Source organism: Carcharodon carcharias, chromosome 27 (genome assembly GCF_017639515.1).
Source record: "Carcharodon carcharias isolate sCarCar2 chromosome 27, sCarCar2.pri, whole genome shotgun sequence".
Classification (NCBI taxonomy): Eukaryota; Metazoa; Chordata; class Chondrichthyes; order Lamniformes; family Lamnidae; genus Carcharodon; species Carcharodon carcharias.
This window is the reverse complement of record NC_054493.1, coordinates 17,260,272-17,281,128: the sequence shown is the minus strand read 5'-3', so window position 1 is coordinate 17,281,128 and position 20,857 is coordinate 17,260,272. Positions and strand designations below refer to the sequence as shown.

At 45.7% G+C, this 20,857-nt stretch overlaps 1 protein-coding gene and 1 pseudogene across 1 annotated transcript; one reads left to right on the top strand and one right to left on the bottom strand.

Moving 5' to 3' along the window:
* Positions 1-7,929: 7,929 nt before the first annotated feature.
* On the bottom strand, positions 7,930-20,642 carry LOC121270319 (annotated as a pseudogene).
* Positions 10,484-14,378, top strand: LOC121270548 (zinc finger protein 235-like). The gene is made up of 2 exons (XM_041175909.1): positions 10,484-10,819; positions 13,633-14,378. Exons 1-2 carry the CDS (start codon positions 10,794-10,796, stop codon positions 13,922-13,924), a joined length of 318 nt encoding a protein of 105 aa, XP_041031843.1. The 5' UTR covers positions 10,484-10,793; the 3' UTR covers positions 13,925-14,378.
* Positions 20,643-20,857: the final 215 nt, after the last annotated feature.

Sequence of the window (20,857 nt, the reverse complement as noted above, 5' to 3'; positions counted from 1 at the left end):
AGGTTACAAAAGTAGGGAGGTCATGTTGGAATTGTATAGAACCCTGGTGAGGCCACAGCTGGAGTACTGTGTGCAGTTCTGGTCACCACATTATAGGAAGGATGTGATTGCACTGGAGGGGGTGCAGAGGAGATTCACCAGGATGTTGCCTGGGATGAAATATTTAAGTTATGAAGAGAGGTTGGATAGACTTGTGTTGTTTTCGTTGGAGCAGAAAAGATTGAGGGATGACTTGAGCGAGGTGTGCAAGATTATGAGGGGCATGGACAGGGTGGATAGGGAGCAGCTGTTCCCCTTAGTTGAAGGGTCAGTCACAAGGGGACATAATTTAAAGCTGAGGGGCAGGAGGTTTAGGGGGATGTGAGGAAAAACTTTTTTACCCAGAGGGTGGTGACGGTCTGAATGCACTGCCTGGGAGTGTGGTGGAGGTGGGTTGCCTCACATCCTTTAAAAAGTACCTGGATGAGCACTTGGCATGTCATAACATTCAAGGCTATGGGCCAAGTGCTGGTAAATGGGATTAGGTAAGTAGGTCAGGTGCTCCTCACGTGTCGGTGCAGACTCGATGAGCCAACGCTCCTCTTCTGCACTGTGATTCTGTGATGATTCACCAGGATATTCACACTGGGGAAAGGCTACTCATCTGTCCAATCATAAGATTGAATTCACTCATTTATCCAATCTTCAGAGGCAGTTCACACTGGGCTGAGGCTGTTCACCTGCTCCATGTGTCAGAAAGAATTCACTCAGTCATTTAAACTTCCAACACATCAGCGAGGTGTGTGTGTGTGTGTGTGTGTGTCTGAGCATGTGGGTGTGCATGTGTATGAGTTTGTGTGTGTGTGTGTGTGCTGCTTCTCATTAGCTGTAACACAAACCATCCTCTCCAAGCAGATGATGTTCCATCGAGCGATTTGAATGGTACCATTCAGGGATTCTTCATCCAGGGTGAAACCACAGGCTGACTGCATCCTGTGTAAAACCTGACATCTACACAACCAGTAAAATAAAAGGAAAATACTCACATGCTGAAAATCTGAAATAAAAACAGAAAATGCTGGAAAAAACTCAGCAGGTCTGGCAGAATATGTGGAGAGAGAAACAAAGTAAACGTTTCGAGTCCATATGATGCTTTGAAGTCATATGGATTCAAAACGTTAACTCTGCCTCTCACTCCACAGATGTTGCTAGACCTGCTGAGTGTTTCCAGCATTTTCTGTTTTTATCTGCACAACCAGACCTCACTTCTCCTGGAACAACATTAAGTGTCCGTTGTTTTCCAGATCCCTTTCTTTCCCCTCAATGTGACCCTCAGATTGTTCACGGCTTCATTGTGTGCATCATCCTCCAGAAACTGAATGGGACAAGCCATATAAATACTGTGGTGATAAGATCAGGTCACAGGCTGGGAACTCTGTGCGAAATAGCCCACCTCATGACTCCCCAAAGCCTGTCCATGTTCTACAAGTCAGGAATGTAATGGAATACTCTCCACTTGCCTGGATGAGTGAAACTCCAAAAGCATTCAAGTTTTTCCACACCTTCCAGGATATAGCAGCCTGCTTGATTAATAGCCCATCCACCACCTTCAACATTCAATTCGTCCACAACCGCTGCACAATGGCAGCAGTGTGTACCATCTACAGGATGCACCACAGCAACTCACGAAGGCACCTTTGACAACACCTTCCAAGCCTGTGACTTCTACCACCTAGGACAAGGACAGCAGACGCATGGATATACCACCACCTGGAAGTTGCACCCCCCACCCCCCACCACCAAACCCCCCACCCCCCCCCCAAACCCCCCACCCACCCCCAGCCACTCACCAACCTGATTTGGAAATATACCACCGTTAAATCACTGTCATTTGGTCAAAATCCTGGAACTCCCTCCCTAACTGCACTGTGGGTGTACCTACACCACATGAACTGCAGCAGTTCAATAAGCTAGCTCACCACCACTTCCTCAAGGGCAATTAGGGATGGGCAATAAATACTTAATGCCCAAATCCCATTAATGAATAAAAAATGTCCAATGTCTCCACTTTAAACACTTCATTGGTCTTACTAACAGGTAGCAATGGGATTGCTGCTATCACACGAATCAGTTCTGAAAAACTGCCACTCTGACTTTAAGGCTTCCTGGAGTAAGATACTGATCCAGATCTTCCCACCTAACACCAATCCACATCCCTATCTGTGTTCCAGCTTTTAAATTGATTATTCAATATAGAAAACATATATGATTTAATTCAGTTCTGAAGAAGAGTCATATTGGATTCAAAACATTAACTCTGTTTCTTTCTCCACAGATGCTGCCAGAACTGCTGAGTTTTTCCAGCACTTTATTTTTATTTCAGATTTCCAGCATCCTCAGTAATTTGCTTTTATATATCTTTTAACCCCTTTAGGTCTGATTGTTAATATCTATTAGCACTGCCAGAGATTGTCTTTGAGATTAGTTGTTTATGTATAATCTGTGTTGTTTCGAAAGTCACCCTTCTCCCTAATCTGTCCTAACCCGTCTTGCTTTTTTTTTGCAAAAATATATTTTATTCATAAATCTTCAACAACATTTCAAACCATTTCAAAATCACCATCACAAAAATAGAATCAGGTTCAACTTTTACAACATGTATCGCAAGGTGTATCAGTACAAACAATGAATATTACAATCATTGGCAGACATTCATTTTGAGCTGTACATCCCGAGGGGCTCTTTACAGTTCCCAGTCCCTCAGTGCACTGTGGCAGAAAGGTCTTAGGCAGCGACCCTTCCCCATTGCGCCTTTGTGGCAGCTGCCCCAAGCTTTAGTGTGTCCCTCAGTACGTAGTCCTGGACCTTGGAATATGCCAGTCTGCAACACTCGGTCGGGGACAACTCTTTGCGCTGGAAGACCAACAAGTTACGGGCAGACCAAAGAGCATCTTTTACCGAGTTGATGATCCTCCAGCTGCAGTTGATGTTTGTCTCGGTGTGTGTCCCTGGGAACAGCCCATAGAGCACAGAGACCTGTGTCACAGAACTGCTCGGTATGAACCTCGACAGAAACCACTGCATCTCTCTCCAGACCTTCTTTGCAAAGGCACAATCTACAAGGAGGTGAACAACTGTCTCTTCCCCACCACAGCCACCTCGAGGGCAATGTGCCGAGGGGGTGAGACTCCTGGCGTGTAGGAAGGATCTGACAGGGGAGGGCCTTTCTCACCACCAGCCAAGCTACATCTTGGTGCTTGTTGGAAAGTTCTGGCGATGAGGCATTCTGCCAAATGACTTTGTCAGTCTGCTCGGGGAACCATCCCACCGGGTCCACCCTCTCCTTTTCCCTCAGGGCCTTTAAGACGTTACGTGCCGACCACTGCCTGATGGACTTGTGGTCAAAGGTGTTTCTCTGCGTAAATTTTCCCACGAGGGACAGGTAGTACGGCACGGTCCAACTACTTGCAGCATTCTGCGGCAGCATGGCCAGACCCATCCTTCGCAACACCGGGGACAGGTAGAACCTCAGCATGTAGTGACACTTGGTGTTTGCATACTGAGGGTCTACACACTGCTTGATGCAGCCACACACAAAGGTGGCCATCAGTATGAGGGCGATGTTGGGCACGTTTTTTCCCCCTTTATCTAGAGGCTTGTACATCGTGTCCCTGCAGACATGATCCATTTTCGACCTCCAGATAAAGTGGAAGATGGCTCGGGTGATCGCCACCACACAGGAGTGTGGAATGGGCCAGACCTGCGCCACGTACAGCAACAGCGAGAGTGCATCACACCTGATGACCAAGTTCTTACCAGCAATGAAGAGGGAGCGTCGCTCCCACATGCCCAGTTTCCTTTTCACCATAGACACTTGCTCCTTCCAGTTTCTAACGCATGCCCTGGTCCCTCCGAACCATATCCCCAGCACCTTCAGGCCGTCAGCCCTGACAGTAAAGGGGACAAAGGATCGGTCAGCCCAGTTCCCAAAGAACATAGCCTCGCTCTTCCCACGATTTACCTTGGCTCCCGAGGCCAGTTCGAACTGATCGCAGATGTGGATCAGTTTGTGCACTGACAGCGGATCCGAGCAGAAGACAGCGACATCGTCCATGTACAGGGAGACTTTGACCTGAGTGCCTCCACTGCCTGGGATCGTCACTCCTCTTATGCCCGGATTCTTCTTGATGGACTCAGCAAAGGGTTCTATGCAACACACGAAAAGAACAGGCGAGAGAGGGCAGCCCTGCCTGATTCCAGATTTAATTGGAAAGCTATCTGATTCCCACCCATTGATGGAGACTGCACTACTGATGTTAGTGTAGAGCAGTTGGAGCCAATTGCAAATTCCCTCCCCAAACCCCATTTAGGAGAGCACATCCACCATGTAGGTGTGTGATATTCTATCAAAGGCCTTCTCCTGATCTAATCCGTCTTGCCGGTTCATTTATTGAAACCAGGGACTCTCCTTGGTCTAAAGGTGACATTCCCTCTCTGCCCAGTTATTGCTTTAAGTCAGCCCTTGAATTGATTGTGCTTTTATCCTCATGTTTCCGCAGTTCACTAAAAAATGTTGAAATGATTGCTTCACATCCACAGGATTTCATCTGTTTAAAGCCACAAACAGAAAGGTCCAGTTTTCTCCTGGAGTTTCAGACAAATCAGCTTTCAAAATGATGCGGCGTTTCAGCCAATGAGCGAGATCTGGGCTCAGCCCCGCCCCCCATTCACTCCGATTGGTTGGAGGACCAGCAGCTTCCGCCCCAGCCCCGTCCCCTCTTCCTATTGGTCCGCAGCTGCCGTCTACCAGTCGGGCAATGTGATTTGGAGCATGCGCAGTGCGAGTGACGTCCATGGACAGACGCTTGTTTGTAGCATCTTCAGGCCGTGAGCATTAAACGACACAGTGGCGGTATTAGGGGCCGTGGGTGGGCGGGAAGGTTTCATAAACACCAATTGTAGGCGAGAAATTCCAACTAAGAGGCTACCGGTCCCGCGGCCACACTGAGCGGCAGCTATCGGCCCTTCCCCTGTTATGAAACCCGGGTTAACGGTCTCCACTTTTATCGGGGGCAAAGAGCAGCAGGACGCATGCGCAGCCGCCACCTTTTTAGGGGGCAACTTGTAGCAGGGCGCATGCGCTTTCATCACTGGCTGCAGGAACATGTGAATGAGGAGCAGAATCAGGCCATTCGGCCCCTCCAGCCTGCTTCACCATTCAATAAGATCATGGCTGAACTGACTGTAACCTAAACCCCACATTCCTGCCTACCCCCGATAACCTTCCGCCCTCTTTGCTTTTCAGGAATCTATGTAGCTCTGCCTTAAAAATAAAAGACTGCTTCTACCACCTTTTGAGGAAGAGAGCTCCAAAGACTCACAAGCCTCTGAGAGAAAAAAAAACTCATCAGTTCTAGATTCTCCCACAAGAGGAAACATCCTCTCCACATCCACTCTGTCAAGGCCCCTCAGGATCTTGAACAAAAGTGAAAATACCTGGAAAAACTCAGCAGGTCTGACAGCATTTGCGGAGGGAGATACAGTTGACGTTTCGAGTCCTTATGACCTTTCATCAGACCCTCCCCTCAGGATCTTAAAGGTTTCAATCAAGTCGCCTCTTACTCTCCTAAACTTCAGTGGACACAAACCTCGCCTGTCCAACCTTTCCTCTTAATGCAATCTGCCCATTCTTGGTATTAATCTGGTAAACCTTCTTTGAAATGCTTCTAATGCATTTATATCCTTCCTCAAATAAGTAGACCAATACTCTACACTACTCCAGATCTCTCACGAGTGTCCTGTACAACTGAAACATAACCTCCCTACTTTTGTATTCAATTTCCCTCACAATAAACAATAACATTCTGTTAACTTTGCTAATTACTTGCTTACCTGAGAGAATGTTGTGAATTTCTATCCTGGACTGACAGGGATGGATTTTGCAAACTCCCTTTCCAGGGGGTTAGATGGGAAGGATTTACACCCAGCAAACTCAAATCGAGAGATATGTTTGTCATCTCTGATATAGGTCTTTAAAATTCTGATTGGGTTGGGCAGATAGATGTGGACAGAATGTTTCCACTTGAATGTCTAACCAATACTGGGGGCCATGAATACACAACAGATATGAATAAATCCAAGAAGAACACAGGAGATATATATTTCTTAAGACAGCTATGAAAATGTGGAACTCACTACAACTGGATGTGGTTGAGAAAAATAACAGATACTTTAAAAAGGAAACTAGATGAGAACATGGGAGAAAAGGGATTAGAAAGATGAGCTGAAAGCCTGAGATGAGGTTGGCAGAATGGAGGGGGACTTGTGTGGACTAGAAACTCCAGTACAAACTGGATAGACTGAATGGCCTGTTTGTATCATGTGTACTCTATGTAAATCTTTGTAACTTACTTTACAGGAAAATAGAGGAGGAGGATTTGCAGTCAGGAAAAGCAAACCAAACCTCACGTCTGACATGGTCAATTGGTTCATTGGAATCTGAAGATTCGTACATCTGAAGGGATTTAATTGACTGCCTCAGCTGGAAACTGGTGAGAGGCTGTTCACCTGCTCCTCCTGTGGGAAGGGATTGATAGAGCTGGTAAACATGCTGACACGACAGCGAACTGACAATAGTGAGAGACCATTCACCTGCTGTGTGTGTGTAGGAAGAAATTCATGTGTTCATCCAACCTGCTCAATCACATTTATGAGGATCCTCTTCAATACTCTGACTGAGAAAAGCTTTAAAATCTGTGAGGAACTGGTCCAACACCAGCGAGTTCACACTGCGTTCACTCTGATAAGAGACCTTTTCAATGTTCTGAATGTAGGAAGAGCTTTAAAAGAAGCAGTGACTTGCTGAAAAACCAACGCACCCTCACCGGGGAGAGGCCGTTCCTCTGCTCCGAGTGTGGGAAGGGATTCGCTCATTCGTCCGGCCTGCTGAGGCACCAACGCACTCACAGTGGGAAGAGGCTGTTCACCTGCTCCGAGTGTGGGAAGGGATTCATTGATTCATTCCGCCTGCTGAGACACCAGCGAGTTCACACTGGGGCAAAACTGTTCACCTGCTGTGTGTGTGAGAAGCAATTTACTCAGTGTTACAGCCTGCTGAAACATAGGTGGCTTCACATGTTACCGACAAAGTTAGCATCGGTTGTTGCTGCTAAGAATCAAGTCCAGGACTGAACCTTTCCTCCTTTCTAACTTTAGATTATTTCAGTTCTCAGACATTCAGTTACTCTTATGAACAAGTCCCACCTCCCCATACCTTCCTGAGTGTCTCTCCTAGCCTTGAGATCCAGGGAAGGTATCAGTAACATGCACTGGATCAGGGAACCCAAACTTAGTCTGTTAATCAGTTCAGCTATTGGACTTAGTGTGGGTCCGATAGCATCTCTCTCACCTTCGATGTGTGAATAGAGTATCACATCTGTAAACATGGTTTAAATTGAAATCCATTCAGTAAATGTATTGGAGAGGAGCCTGCAGGTTGATGAGACTCTGTTAAACTGTCAGTGTGCTCCTGTACTGTACTCTGTGTTTTGCCTGTAATAGAAAGTGCCTGAACCTTTGTCCTGGTGGAACCTTTGCTGTTATGAAATATGGGTGTATATTAACGAGCCTCACCTCCTCTCATGTCTGCTGTAATTGTGTAGAAAGGGGATGTGTAAAAAGTTGGTCTTTGTATGGAGATGTAAACCAAGGAAATGGTACCTGTGTGTGATAGTGACACAGCCTTGTGTGACTCAGAACAATGCACAGATATCCTTGTGGTTGTGGTTTGAGCAAGGCCAGATCATGAATGGAGTCAACAAGTTAAATATAAATATCTCGAGTGTAGCTGCAGCTTGTTAGATCAGAACTGGGGAGAAGGGAACTCTGAATCCATTGTATTATCTCTGTTCTCTGGATAGGGTAACTACGTTTTTTGAATATAATGGTATTTTATTCAAGAAATATATTCACAGCTCAAAGGCTGAATTGTAACTTAAATCAAAAAAATTCATAACATTTAAAATAAAGACTAAATAATCAAGTTAAAAACATGGAAACGTGACAATCATATAATGATAACAATAGATAAATTCAGCAGCTAACAGGGAAGTGGTGAACAGGATATTAAAAGAAAGAATATAGAATTAAAATTATGTTAAAATTACACACCAATACACTATTCCTATATTATAGGCTCTGAAGAAAAAAATATGACATTTATAAGTACTTCATTGAGGACTGGAATCATGTAAGGAATTACTCAGTCTGTATGATTGCAGTGCTGTTAATAAAGTCAGGAAAAGACAATCTGTTGTTGTGAGCTTGATTATCTGGTGTCTGAAACCACAAGATTCAATATTTAGAGTCAACAAGATGAACAAGGAAATACGTCACAGCCCAATATTCCAGCTCGATATTCACAGGAGAAAGTCTGTTATCTAACACCTGGAGTGGACAGAACAGAGAAAGATCCCAACTGTAAGAAACCCTCAAATCATTTGTAAATATCTTTCAAATGCTGACAGATTCCAACCGTCAGTTTCCATTACATTGAAGTCAGTGGAAGGTGAGAGAGGTTAAAGGTTCTGTATACAAACACAACTTGATGTTGTCATTGCTTTACATTGGTAGAATTAGGAGTGTCACATAAAACATTTTAAATCTTCATCATAATTACCATCATTTTCAGGCTTGAAACTTAAACCTGTTTCACATTCAGTCAGGAACAGATCACAGTTTTACACCAATCTCTGATTTGACAGCACGTTTCCAGCATTCACCATTGTTCTTCCTGACTCTAAACACAGTTGCAAAGGAGCCTTCTGTTCTGTGTCTAGGAGCTCTGAACATTGGAAGAGTGCGGCTGGGCCACATTTCTTACACAACTCAGGATTAACCTGCAAGTTCAGTCCTGGATGTAACTAACAACAGCAATAACAGAATCCAACTCCTGCAGTCAGTTGTGAACTCACTGGTGTCTCACCAGGTGGGATGACTGAGTGAATCCCTTCCCACACACAGAGCATGTAAACGGCCTCTCCCCAGCGTGAATTTGCTGATGTTTCAGAAGATGGTATGACTGAGTGAATCCCTTCCCACATGTGGAGCAAGTGAACGGCCTCTCCCCAGTGTGAACTCGCTGGTGTGTCATTAGGTCAGATGACTGAGTGAATCCCTTCCCACACCTGGAGCAGGTGAATGGCCTCTCCCCAGTGTGAACTCGCTGGTGTATCAGAAGGTGGCATGACTGAGTGAATCCCTTCCCACACCCCGAGCAGGTGAACGGTTTCTCTCCAGTGTGAACTCGCTGGTGTGTCAGAAGGTGAGATGACCGAGTGAATCCCTTTCCACACTTGGAGCAGATGAATGGCCACTCCCCACTGTGAAGTCGCTGGTGTGTTCGCAGATACTTCTTGCTTTTAAAGCTCTTCTCACAGTCAGAACATTTAAAAGGTCTCTGGTCACTGTGTACAAGTTGATGTTCAGTAAGACGGGATGACTGAGTGAATCCCTTCCCACAGACAGAACAGGTGAATGGACTCTTCCCAGTGTGAACTTGCTCATGCGCCAGCAGGTCAGATGAGTAAGCAAATGCCTTCCCGCACACACACCTGAACGGTCGTTCCCCCGTGTGTACTCGCTGGTGTGTCAACATACTGGATAACTGAGTGAATCCCTTCCCACATAGAGAGCAGGCGAACGGTTTCTCCCCAGTGTGACTGCGTCGATGAGTTTCCAGCTTTGAAGGGGAAATGAATCCCTTCCCACAGTCCCCACATTTCCATGGTTTCTCAGCAGTCCTGGTGTCCTTGTGTATCTCCAGGTTGGACGATCAGTTGAAGCCTCGCCCTCACACACTTGTACGGCTTCTTCCTGCTGTGAATGGTGATGTTTTTCAGGCTGTGTAACTAGTTAAAGCTCTTTCCACAGCCAGTTCACTGGAACACTCACTTGGGTGTGTGAATGTCTCGGTTCTTTTCCCCCTGTAAAAGGCGTTTACCAGAGTTATCATTGTAAACACAGGATAGAAATTCAGAACAGAAAATTCTAGTTTCCTCTTTCATTCCCCCAAATCTATAAATCTCTGTCCCACACACTCCTCTCCCTCTCTGCTCGTTGTTCCAGATTCAGTGTCCTTATTCTTTTCTCTCCAGATTCTCTCTCCTCCTGTCCTTGAACTGGTAACTCAGGCTGTGGATCAATTCCACTCCTTCACTTTAATTCCACCAAATACTTTGGGTCAAAACAGCAAATTATATTTCATGTCTCTATTAGTAATTTTAAATAAACAGAAATAAGCACCTTTTCCCAATTGGGCCTTAGGTTAAGGTGGATGCCGAACAGAAGCCGGAAGCGACAGATAGAGATTCCCGACCAATAGGAAGAGAGGGGGCACGGCTGGAGGACCTATTGAGAACAGCTTGTCCTCCAACTAATCGGAGTGAATGAGGGGCGGGGCCTTATCCTCGCGGCATGAGCCTCGCACAGGCGCGGTGCAGAACACTGAGGAGCGTGCGCAGTGTAGGTGCTGTGGCATCCACGGGGAGAGTTGACCCCGGGCAGGGGAGGAATAGAGCCAGTGGGTGGACTGAAAGGCTTCACAAGTATCTTTTGTACGTCTCAGGATCCGAATAAGAATCTAGAGGTTCCGCGTTTTGACCAAACGCAGCAATAGCAGCGGGGCTTCCGATGACAGCCCCGGGGTAACGGCCGCCATCTTGACAGCAGGAAAGTGCAGAAGTGCGCATGCGCGGGCATCCCTGTCCCTTTCAGCAGGAGAGAATGTTGTGCATTTCTATCCTGGACTGACAGGGATGGATTTTGGAAACTCCTTTTACAGGTGATTAAATGGGAAAAGATTTCGGGTATCAGCGTGATTGGAATAGCACCGAGATATTCAAAATCCTGGTCAGATCACACCTGGAGAACTGTGTGAGAGTTCTGGACACCACAGCGTAAAAGGACATGCTGTGTAGGCCTCTGAGGAAGTGCAGATTTACCTTAATGACATAAAAGCAAAACTCTGGGGATGCTAAGTTTGGAATTAAAATAGAAATTCTCGAAAAACTCAGCAGGTCTGGCGGCATACGTGGTGAGAGAAACAGAGTTAAGGTTTCGAATCCAATATGACTGTTCTCCAGTTCCAGCATTTTCTGTTTTATTTACCTTACCTGAACCCGGACTCCAAGGGTTAAATTAGAATGAGTTACATAAATCAGTTATTACGGCACAGAAACGCCATTCCTCCCATCAAATCCATGCTGGCTCTCAACAGAGCAATCCAGTCAGTCTCATTTTCCCTTCTCTATACTTAAACACGACACATTTATTTTCCTCAAGTGTGTGTCTCGGTTCCTTTCTAAAATCATTGATGAACTCTGCTTCCACCACCCTCATTGGTAGCGAGTGCTGAGTATTCCCACTCACTGTGAAAAAAATATTCTCCCCGATATCTCCCTTGTATCCCTTGCCAAAACCTTAAATGTGCTCCCTAATCTTTGTCCCGTCACCTAATGGAAATAGCTTTTCCCTTGTACATTTCATCTAAATCTGTCAAAATCTTGTGCACCTCTTTCAAATCTCCCCTCAGCTTCTAGGTCCAAGGAGAAACCCTGCTTCTCCAAACTAACCTTGTCGCGAAATTCCATTTTCCCTGGAACCATTCTGGTAAATCTACCGTGCATCCGCTCATTGAGCCTCATATCCTCCTTAAGGTGTGGTGAACAGAACTGGACTCAAGAATTTTCTTCTGATCTAACTGGAGCTTTATAAAGGTTCAGCATATTTTCCCTACTTTTGTACTCAATGTCTCTATTTATGAAGCCCAAAATCTCATATATTTTCCTAACTGCTCTCACAGTCTGGCCTGCCACTTTCAAAGATCTGTGTACGTGAACTCCCAGGTCTCTTTGTCCCTGCACACTCTTTAGAACTGTACCATGAAGTGTATATTGCCTCTGCCTATTCCTTCTACCAGAATTCATCACCTCATTGTGAGTTCTGAAGAAGAATCATATTGGACTCAAAATGTTTACTCTGTTTCTCTCTCCACAGATTCTACCAGATCTGCTGAGTTTTTCCAGCACTTTCTCTTTTTACCTCATTTGAATGTTATATTCCCTGGAATTTAGAGGATTAAGAAGTGTTTTGAGCAAAGCTTTCAGGGTGTTAATTGGAACTGGTAGGCTAGATAGAGAGAAATGACTCCCACTGTTGAGGAATCTAGGACGCGGGGACGTAGTCTGAAAGTTAGTGTCAGATTTTTCAGGAGTGAATTTGGAAACACTTCTCCATGTAAGCTCGGTAGAAATTAGGAGCTCTACTCATCAAATGGCAGTTCATGCCAGGTCAATGTTAATTTTAAACCTGACACTGATGAATCATTGCTAACCAAAGGTATTAAGGGACATGGGGCAAAGTGTCACCGATCAGCCATCATCTCGTTTCATGGTGGAACAGGCTTGAGGAGCTAAATGGCCAAACCTTAGAATCGTAGAAACTTACAGCACAGAAGGAGACCATTCAACCCTTTGTGCTTGTGCTGTCTCTTTGAAAGTGCAGTCGTGTTTAGACCAACACACCCACTTTCTGTTTGTAACCATGTGAGTTCCTCATTCTCAAATCCCTGTCAACTTCCTTTTAAAATTCCTTATAGGATCAGATTCCAGTACCTTTTCAGGTCGAGAGTTCCAGATCCTAACAACCCTCTGTCAGTGTAGAAACTGCTGAATCCGATATTGAATCTGGAAGGTTGTTAAGTGCCAGATTGAAAGATGAGCTGCTGTTCCTTGGGCTCCCATTGGAACAATTCAGGACAGAGAGGTCAGAGTGGGAGTGGGGCAGAGAATTAAAATGACAAGTGACTGGAAACTCAGGGTCAAGCTCACAGACTGAACAGAGGTTGTTCCACAAAGTGATCACCCAATCTGTGTTTGATCTTCCCAATGCAGAGCAGACCACATGGTCAGCACTGAACACAGAAACTAAATTGCAAGTAGTACAAGTAAATCATTGTTCGGTTTCATGGTTCAAATCTTGGGAACAGCCTGAAGAAAGATTCTTTATTTGAAGTGTAAAGATTGCAAAGTCAAGCAAACTGATCATCAGAATGTTAAATTCTGAATATTAAATTCTATTCCAGTTATAAGGATTTTTAATATCAACAGAAATGAAACCCATTTGTCCGAATGAACATGGTTCAGTCCTGGATGTGATTAATCCAGCAGAATCCAAGCCCTGCAGTCACTGGTGAACTGGCTGGAGTTTCAGCAGTTCAGATGATCAATTAAATCACTTCTCACACACGGAGAAGGTGTACGGTCTCTGCCCATTGTGAACTCAGTGTTGTCTGTATTGGACATGATGGTTTTCCCATGTACCAGCTTCCCTTGTCTTTCTGGTTGGTGGGGTTTGTTGGTTTGGGAAATTCTGTTAAAATTCTGCTTGAGGTGCAGATGGATGAAGTCCATCTCCTTTTCCCCTCTTCCAACTCTCTCTCTCTCACTGTCTCCTACCATAAAGGTCAGAGGCTTGTGTAGGCCCAAACTGGGTGGCAGGTTCCCTTCCCTGAAGGACATTAGTGAACCTGTTGGATTTTTAGGACAATCCAATACTTTGATGGTCACTTTTTCTTGTTTTAAATTCATTTTACAGGAAATCGGAAAGGGAGGATTTGGAAGTGGGAATCTCAAACCAAGCATCAGATCAAGGCCTGAAAGAGACACTCAAATCATCAGGATCTGAATACCATTGGATTTTGAACATGGAAGGAAAAAGCACCGTTCATAGTGAGGAGAAACTGTACACGTGTTCTGTGTGTGGACGAAGATTCAGCCAATCATCTGGCCTTCCGAAACACAAGTGCAGTCACGACTGGGTGAATCGTTGGAAATGTGGGGACTGTGGGAAAGGATTTAATTACCCGTCTGAGCTGGAAATTCATTAGCGCAGTCACACCGGGGAGAGGCCGTTCACCTGTCCCGACTGTGGGAAGGGATTCACTTGTTCATCTACCCTGCTGACATACCAGCGAGTTCACACTGGGGAGAGACCATTCACCTGCTCTGAGTGTGGAAAGAGATTCACTCAGTCATCCACACTGCTGAGACACCAGCGAGTTCACAAGTAACTAGAGTGATGGAATTTTCCGACTGAACCATGTTCATTGGGGTCTGTTTCTGCTGATGTTAATGAATTCTAGCCCAGTTATAGAACATAAGAAATAGGAACAGGAGTAGACCATTCGGCCCCTCCAGCCTGCTCTGCCATTCAATAAGATCATGGCTGATCTTCTCGTGTTTCGATTTCCACATTCCCATCTAACCCTGATAACCTTTGATCCCCACCTTTGATTCCCATATTATGGATAAAAGTCAAATAAATCAGCTTTGTGTAAAACACGCAATGTGTGTAGTCTTTTAAATGTTTCTAACACAAGTTAGTTTATTTTGAAGGGCTCTCCCACTCCCCTATCTCCTCAATTCTTATCTCCAACAAGTGTGAGGAGCTCGAGGAGCTTTTCTGTCACTAAGATTGAGACAGTCCGATCAGCTGCCCCTGCTGCTTCCCTCCCTTCCACTAACACACCAGGCTGAACTGCCTCTAATTTTCATTCTTGCCCGAGACCTGAACTCACGTCTTTCTTTAGTTTCTCTCCCATCTCCCCTCCTGCCCTCTAAGGGCTCATCTTCTCCATGAATCCCACCTTCTGCTCTATCGACCCTATTCCCACTAAACTGCTGATCAGCCAACTTCCCCATGTTCACTGACTTTATTAATGGTTCGCTCTCTCAGGTACTGTCCCTCTCTCCTTCAAATTTGCCATCATCAGCCCCTCCTCAAAAAACAAACCCTTGACTCCCCCGTCCTTTCACTGACCCACCTTCAGGCTCTCTTTCCTCTCTAATGTCCTTGATCCAAAGTCCCAAATCCATGCCCACCTTTCCTGGACATCCATGCCTGAATCCCTCCAATCAGGTTTCTGCCCCTGTTACAGTGCTGAAACAGCTCTTATTAAAGTCACAAATGACATCCTATGTGACTGTGAGAAAGATAAACTTTCCCTTCTTGACTTGTCTGCAGCCTTTGACAAGGTCGACCACACCATTCTGCTCCATCACCTCTCCACTGTTGTCCAGTTGGGAGGAGCTGCTCTCTCCTGACTCAGGCTGTGGGTCAATCCCACTCCTTCACTCTAATTCTACTAGATAATGCAGCTCACAAAGAAAAATCATCTTTAAAGACTTTATTAGTAATTTTCAATGTTTGGAAAGAATCATCTTTTCCAATTGTGTCCAGTGGTTAGTTCAGTCAGAGCGTCCTTCTTCCCAGGTCTGTTCCAACAAGCTGTGTTTATTTGAGTCACATTTGTACAGACTCACTCACTCGGTAAGTGATCAGATCTCACAGAACTATGACACAAGCTGTGTCTATCTGAGTTATATTTATACAGTCTCATTCACTCAGTAAGTGATCAGATCCCACTGAACTCAAGCTGTGTCTATCTGAGTTACATTGATACAGACTCACTCACTTGGTAAATGATCGGGTCTGATTGAGATACAGCAACAATTTATATTTATATTGAGCTTTTAACATAATAAAATGTCCCAAGGAGTTTCACAGGAGCATAAGGACATATTAGGTCAGATGACCAAAGCTTGGTCAAAGAGGTTGGTTATAAGGAGCGTCTTAAAGGAGGAAAGTGAAGTAGAAAGGTGGAGAAGTTTAGGGAGGAAATTCCAGAGCTCAGGGTCCAGGCAGCTGAAGGCGCAGCCACCAGTGGTGGAGAGATTAAAATCAGGGATGAGGGACATCGTTAATGGTGCTCCATGTATCAGGGCCTTATAGCCCAGGCCTCAAGGCCCAAATCTGAACTTTGCGACATTGTTTGACCGTCCCTAGTCTCAGAGAAAAGCAATTCCCCATATGAACAGCTTGTAAGATCTTTGTTTATTGAAATCATAAGAAGTTAGGACCAGTTGAGTCCTCCTGTGTACTCGATGGGGATTGACTTTAACAGATTTAAAATCCTCTGGATTTCAGTGTTACAACAGCAACATTTTAATAAAAAGAAAACATATATATATATAAATCCTGGAAAACTAAAAGAACAAAAATGGGGAAATACACAGCAGCTCAATCATTTCAAAGTGATAAATGAATGGTCACTGTTTCAAGTGGGACTCCTTCAGAATGAACACTTCCCACCAACAGCACCAAACCCCCCTACCCCTCCCTGTTCACTGAATATTCCTTCACCCACTCATCCACCCATTGCACATCCATCTAATGGTTCCCAGCCCGGACTGACATTCAGCATGAACCCAGTAAGAGGGTGAGCTGTCCCTCGGAATGTCAGAATGGACAAGAGTTGGAAGTGGTTCCAATCGATACATTTTCTGTGTCATTATTTAAAAAGGAAATTAATATATAATCAAACGCCCTTGTGCACCTTTGGTGAATTACAATTTCCAGCCCAGACCCTTCCTATTGCTTCTACATGGTGCATCCTGTGTGGTTTCAGCAGAGGGAGAGAAAGGCTGCTTACACCCCTGCTCTCACTGCTGTGAGGCTTGTGGTCTCCGTCTTCTGAGTGTTAGAGCCCCTCAGGGTCCTGGCAAAGACTGGTCCACCTGTACCTGTGCAGGGGCAGATTCAGCTGCTGGGAGAGGGGAACAGCGTGTCGGGAGATGGGGGCAGCATGTTGGGTACTGCCTGGGGGTTTGGGAGTAATGGGTGAGAACTGGGAACACTTTGATCGGTGTTCCCATTTCTGTGTCTCCTTTGTCCATCGTCCCTCTCCTGGACCAGAGTCACATCATTCCTCCCACTCTGCTGCAGACCAGTTTGGTGGAGGTCAGTGACGTGTTGTAAGATCACAGATACAGTGTCTGTCATCCTGTTTAAGGCAGCAGACATCTCCTGTACGGCTGTGGTCATGACCTGCATGGACCCATTTCAGAGCTGTGCTTGAAGCTCCATGAAGGCAGCCACTCTCTCCATAACAGACAGTCTCTGGAACTTCCTCCAGCCCTACGATCCTTCAAGCTCCCTGCGTCCCTCCAATTCTGATCCATTCCCCACACTCCCACCTACTTCACTCCACCATTGGTGGCTGTGCTTTCAGCTGTCAAGGGTCCAAGCTCTGGATTTCTCTCCCTAAACCTCTAGCCTCCTTAAAATCTATCTGACCAAGTTTTTGATCACCTGATCATGTGGAGATGGTGGCGTGGTGGTTAATTCATTGGACTAATAATCCAGAGGCCCAAGCAAATGATCTGGGGTCCCGGGTTCAAATCCCACCACAGCAGATGGTGGAATAAATCTGAATTGAAAAGCTAGTGACCATGAATCTATCATCTTTAGGGAAGGTGATCGACCTCCTTACCTGGTCTGGCCTACCTGTGATTTCAGACCCACAGCAACGTGGTTGACTCTTAACTGTCCTCTGAAATGCAAGCTACTATGTTCAAGGGCAATCAGGGATGGGCAATAAATGCTGGCCCTGCCAGCAATGCCCACATCATATGAAGGAATAATAAAAAATCTAAAGCATCTTGGGACATTGTTAAAGGTTCTATATAAATGCAACATGATATTGTTATTACCCTTCATTGGTAAACTCAGGAATGTCACACCAACATTTTCAATAATTACCAAATTTTCAGGCTGGAAAATTAAACCTGCCATTTCACGTTCAGGAACAAATCACAGTTTTACACCAATCCCTGATATGACAGCACATTTCCAGCATTCACCGTTGTTCTTCCTGACTCTAAACCCAGTCGTAAACGAGCCTCCTAAGCTTCGAACCATGGAACACATATTTCTTAAACGTCGGTATATATCACATGTTCAGTCCTGGATGTGAGTAACAGCAGCAATAAGACTCCAACTCCTGCAGTCACTTGTGAATTTGCTGGTGTCTCACAAGGTCGGATAGCTGAATGAATCCCTTCTCACATTCAGAGCAGGTGAATGGCTTCTCCCCAGTGTGAACTCGCTGGTGTCTCAGCAGGTGGGATGACTGAGCAAAGCTGTTCCTACACACGGAGCAGGTGAACGGCCTCTCCCCAGTGTGAATTCGCTTGTGTACCAGAAGGTCAGATGGCTGGGCAAATCCCTTTCCACACACGGAGCAGGTGAATGGTCTCTCCCCAGTGTGAACTCGCTCATGTCTCAGAAGGTGGGATGACTGAGTGAATCCCTTCCCACATGTGTAGCAGGTGAACAACCTCTCTCCAGTGTGAACTTGCTGGTGTGTCAGAAGGTGTGATGACCGAATGAATCTCTTTCCGCACTCAGAGCAGAGGAATGGCCTCTCCCCAGTGTGAACAAGCTGGTGAGCTACCAGATTCTTTTTGTTTTTAAAGCTCTTCTCACAGTCAGAACATTTAAAAGGTCTTTGATCACTGTGTACACATTGGTGGTCAGTGAGGTGGGATGACTGAGTGAAGCTCTTCCCACACACAGTGCAGGTAAATGGTCTCTTCTCAGTGTGACTGCGTCGATGAGTTTCCAGCTTTGGGGAATTTAATCCCTTCCCACAGTCCCCACATTCCCATAGTTTCTCCATGGTGCCAGAGTCCTTGTGTTTCTCCAGGTTGGACGATCAGTTGAAGATCAGTCCACACACAGAACATATGTACGGTTTCTCCCCACTGTGAATGGGGTGATTTTTTTTTTCAGACTGTGAGACTGCTTAAAGATCTTCCCACAGTCAGTTCACTGGAACACTCTCACACGGGTGTGTGTCTGTCTCAGTGCTTTTACAGTCACACTGATGTTTGAAATCTTTTCCCACAAACATTTCTCTTTCCACATTCGAAAGCTGATGATATTCAGGTCCTGATAAATTGAGCGAGTATCAGATGAAACGTATTTGGTTTGACTTTTCTGTCTGGAACTCCTTCCCTTCTAATACTCTGTAAAAGGAGTTGACAAAATTCATCTCTAAGTGCAGGACAGAAATTCAGAACAATCAATTCCAGTTTCTGTGGAACATTTTTCCTCTCGTTCCCCCAAAGCTGTAAATCTCCATCCCACACACTCTCCCTCCTCCATGTGCTCAAATCCAAACCCACTGCACCACCTCCATCAATTCCTCACTCCACTCCCAGTTTTCCCCCTCCCTCTACTCTGGTTGTGTTCAGTTCTTCACCTCCTGTGGGCAGAATGAGGATAAAATCAATGAGTTAATGATTTGCTCTCCTGGTCACTGGGACCCCGAAGCCCTGTCCACTCTCTGTTCTTGCCCCACAAATTACCAGCTTCATTCAGCTGAAATTTACAGCCTTCCTTTGTATATTTGTGAATTATCTCTCACTCCTTTTTCTTGCTTTAAACTCATTTCACAGCCGATTAGAAAGGGATGATTTGCAGGTGGGAAACTCAAACCAAACATCACATAATAATCTGATCGAGTCCCTTGAATTCTCAGGACCTGAATATCATCAGACTTCAAACATGGACCGTAGGAGGGGATTCAGTTAACAATCTGAGCTGGAAACCTATCAATGTAGTCACACAGGAGAGAGGCCATTCATCTGCTCTGTGTGGGAAAGGATTCACTCGGTCATCCAGTCGCTGTAAACACCAATGCATGTGTACTGGGGAGAGGCCGTTGACCTGTTCTGTGTGTGGGAAGGGATCCACTCGGTCATCCCATCTGCTGACAAACTGACAAACCAGCGTGTGTGTACTGGGGAGAGGCCATTGACCTGCTCCATGTGCAGGAAGGGATTTAAACAATCAGCCAACTGCTGCCAGCTAACCAGTGAGTTGATTCTGCTGTATTTGCTGCTGTTAATCACGTCCAGGACTGAACCATATTCATTCTGACAGCTGGGGCTTCGTTCTGCTGATTTCACTCATCCTTACAGTTGGGCAGGTGTTTATATTCTGGCAGCTTTCCCGTGGCCAGAGAGGAATTAAAAATTTGGGTCAGAGCCCCCGTGATCTCCTCCCTTACCTCCGTCAGCAGTCTGGGACACAAATCATCCGGACCTGGAGATTTGTCCACTTATAAACCTGCCAACATCTCCAATACCTTGTCACTTCCTAAATCTATTTGCTCAAGAACCTCACAGTCTCTCTCCCCAAATTCGATACCTTCACCCTCATTCTCTTGGGTGAAGGCAGATGTGAAAATCTTTTCACCTGAAATCTTTTCCCACAAACAGAACAGATAAACTTGTTTCTTTGCACATTCAAAGGTCGATGATATTCAGGTCCAGTTGAATTGACTGAACTTTGATACAATGCTTCGCGCTTGCTGTGTATAAATCCTCCCCTTTTGATCCTCTGTAAAAGGAACATTCTCTCCTGCTGACAGGGACAGGGATGACCGCGCATGCGCCCTGCTGCACATTGTCCCCGATAAAGATGGCGACGCCACATGTGCTTTGCAGCAACGCTGCCTCTGTTGAAGATGGCGGAGCCACATTGCCCCCAAAAAGATGGCGGCCCGAAAGCCCGGCCTGATGCCGAGAGAACAACTGCCGGCAAATACGGGAACAGTAGTTTCTTACCAGGACTTCAAGGTCTGCGCCAGGTATTTATGAAGAAGCCCCACCCATCAACCCATTGGCAGACCGCTCCATTCTTCTCCTGCACTCGGCTGTTTCTTTCACACGTTGCGAATGCGACACGACCTCCTAGCGCCTCCGTCGAACTCCAGCACTCGCACTGCGCATGCTCGGGACACAGCCTGGTACTACGCCTGCGAAGATGCGCCTGCAGTGAGGACAGGGCACAGCCTGTCCTGCGGAGAATGCTGGGTAATACCTCTGCCATCGGATCGCCCCCTTTGTGGGAAAAGCTCAGTTCCAGAGAGCCAAGATATAATCAAGTGATACACATTTGATGTTTGTGGCTA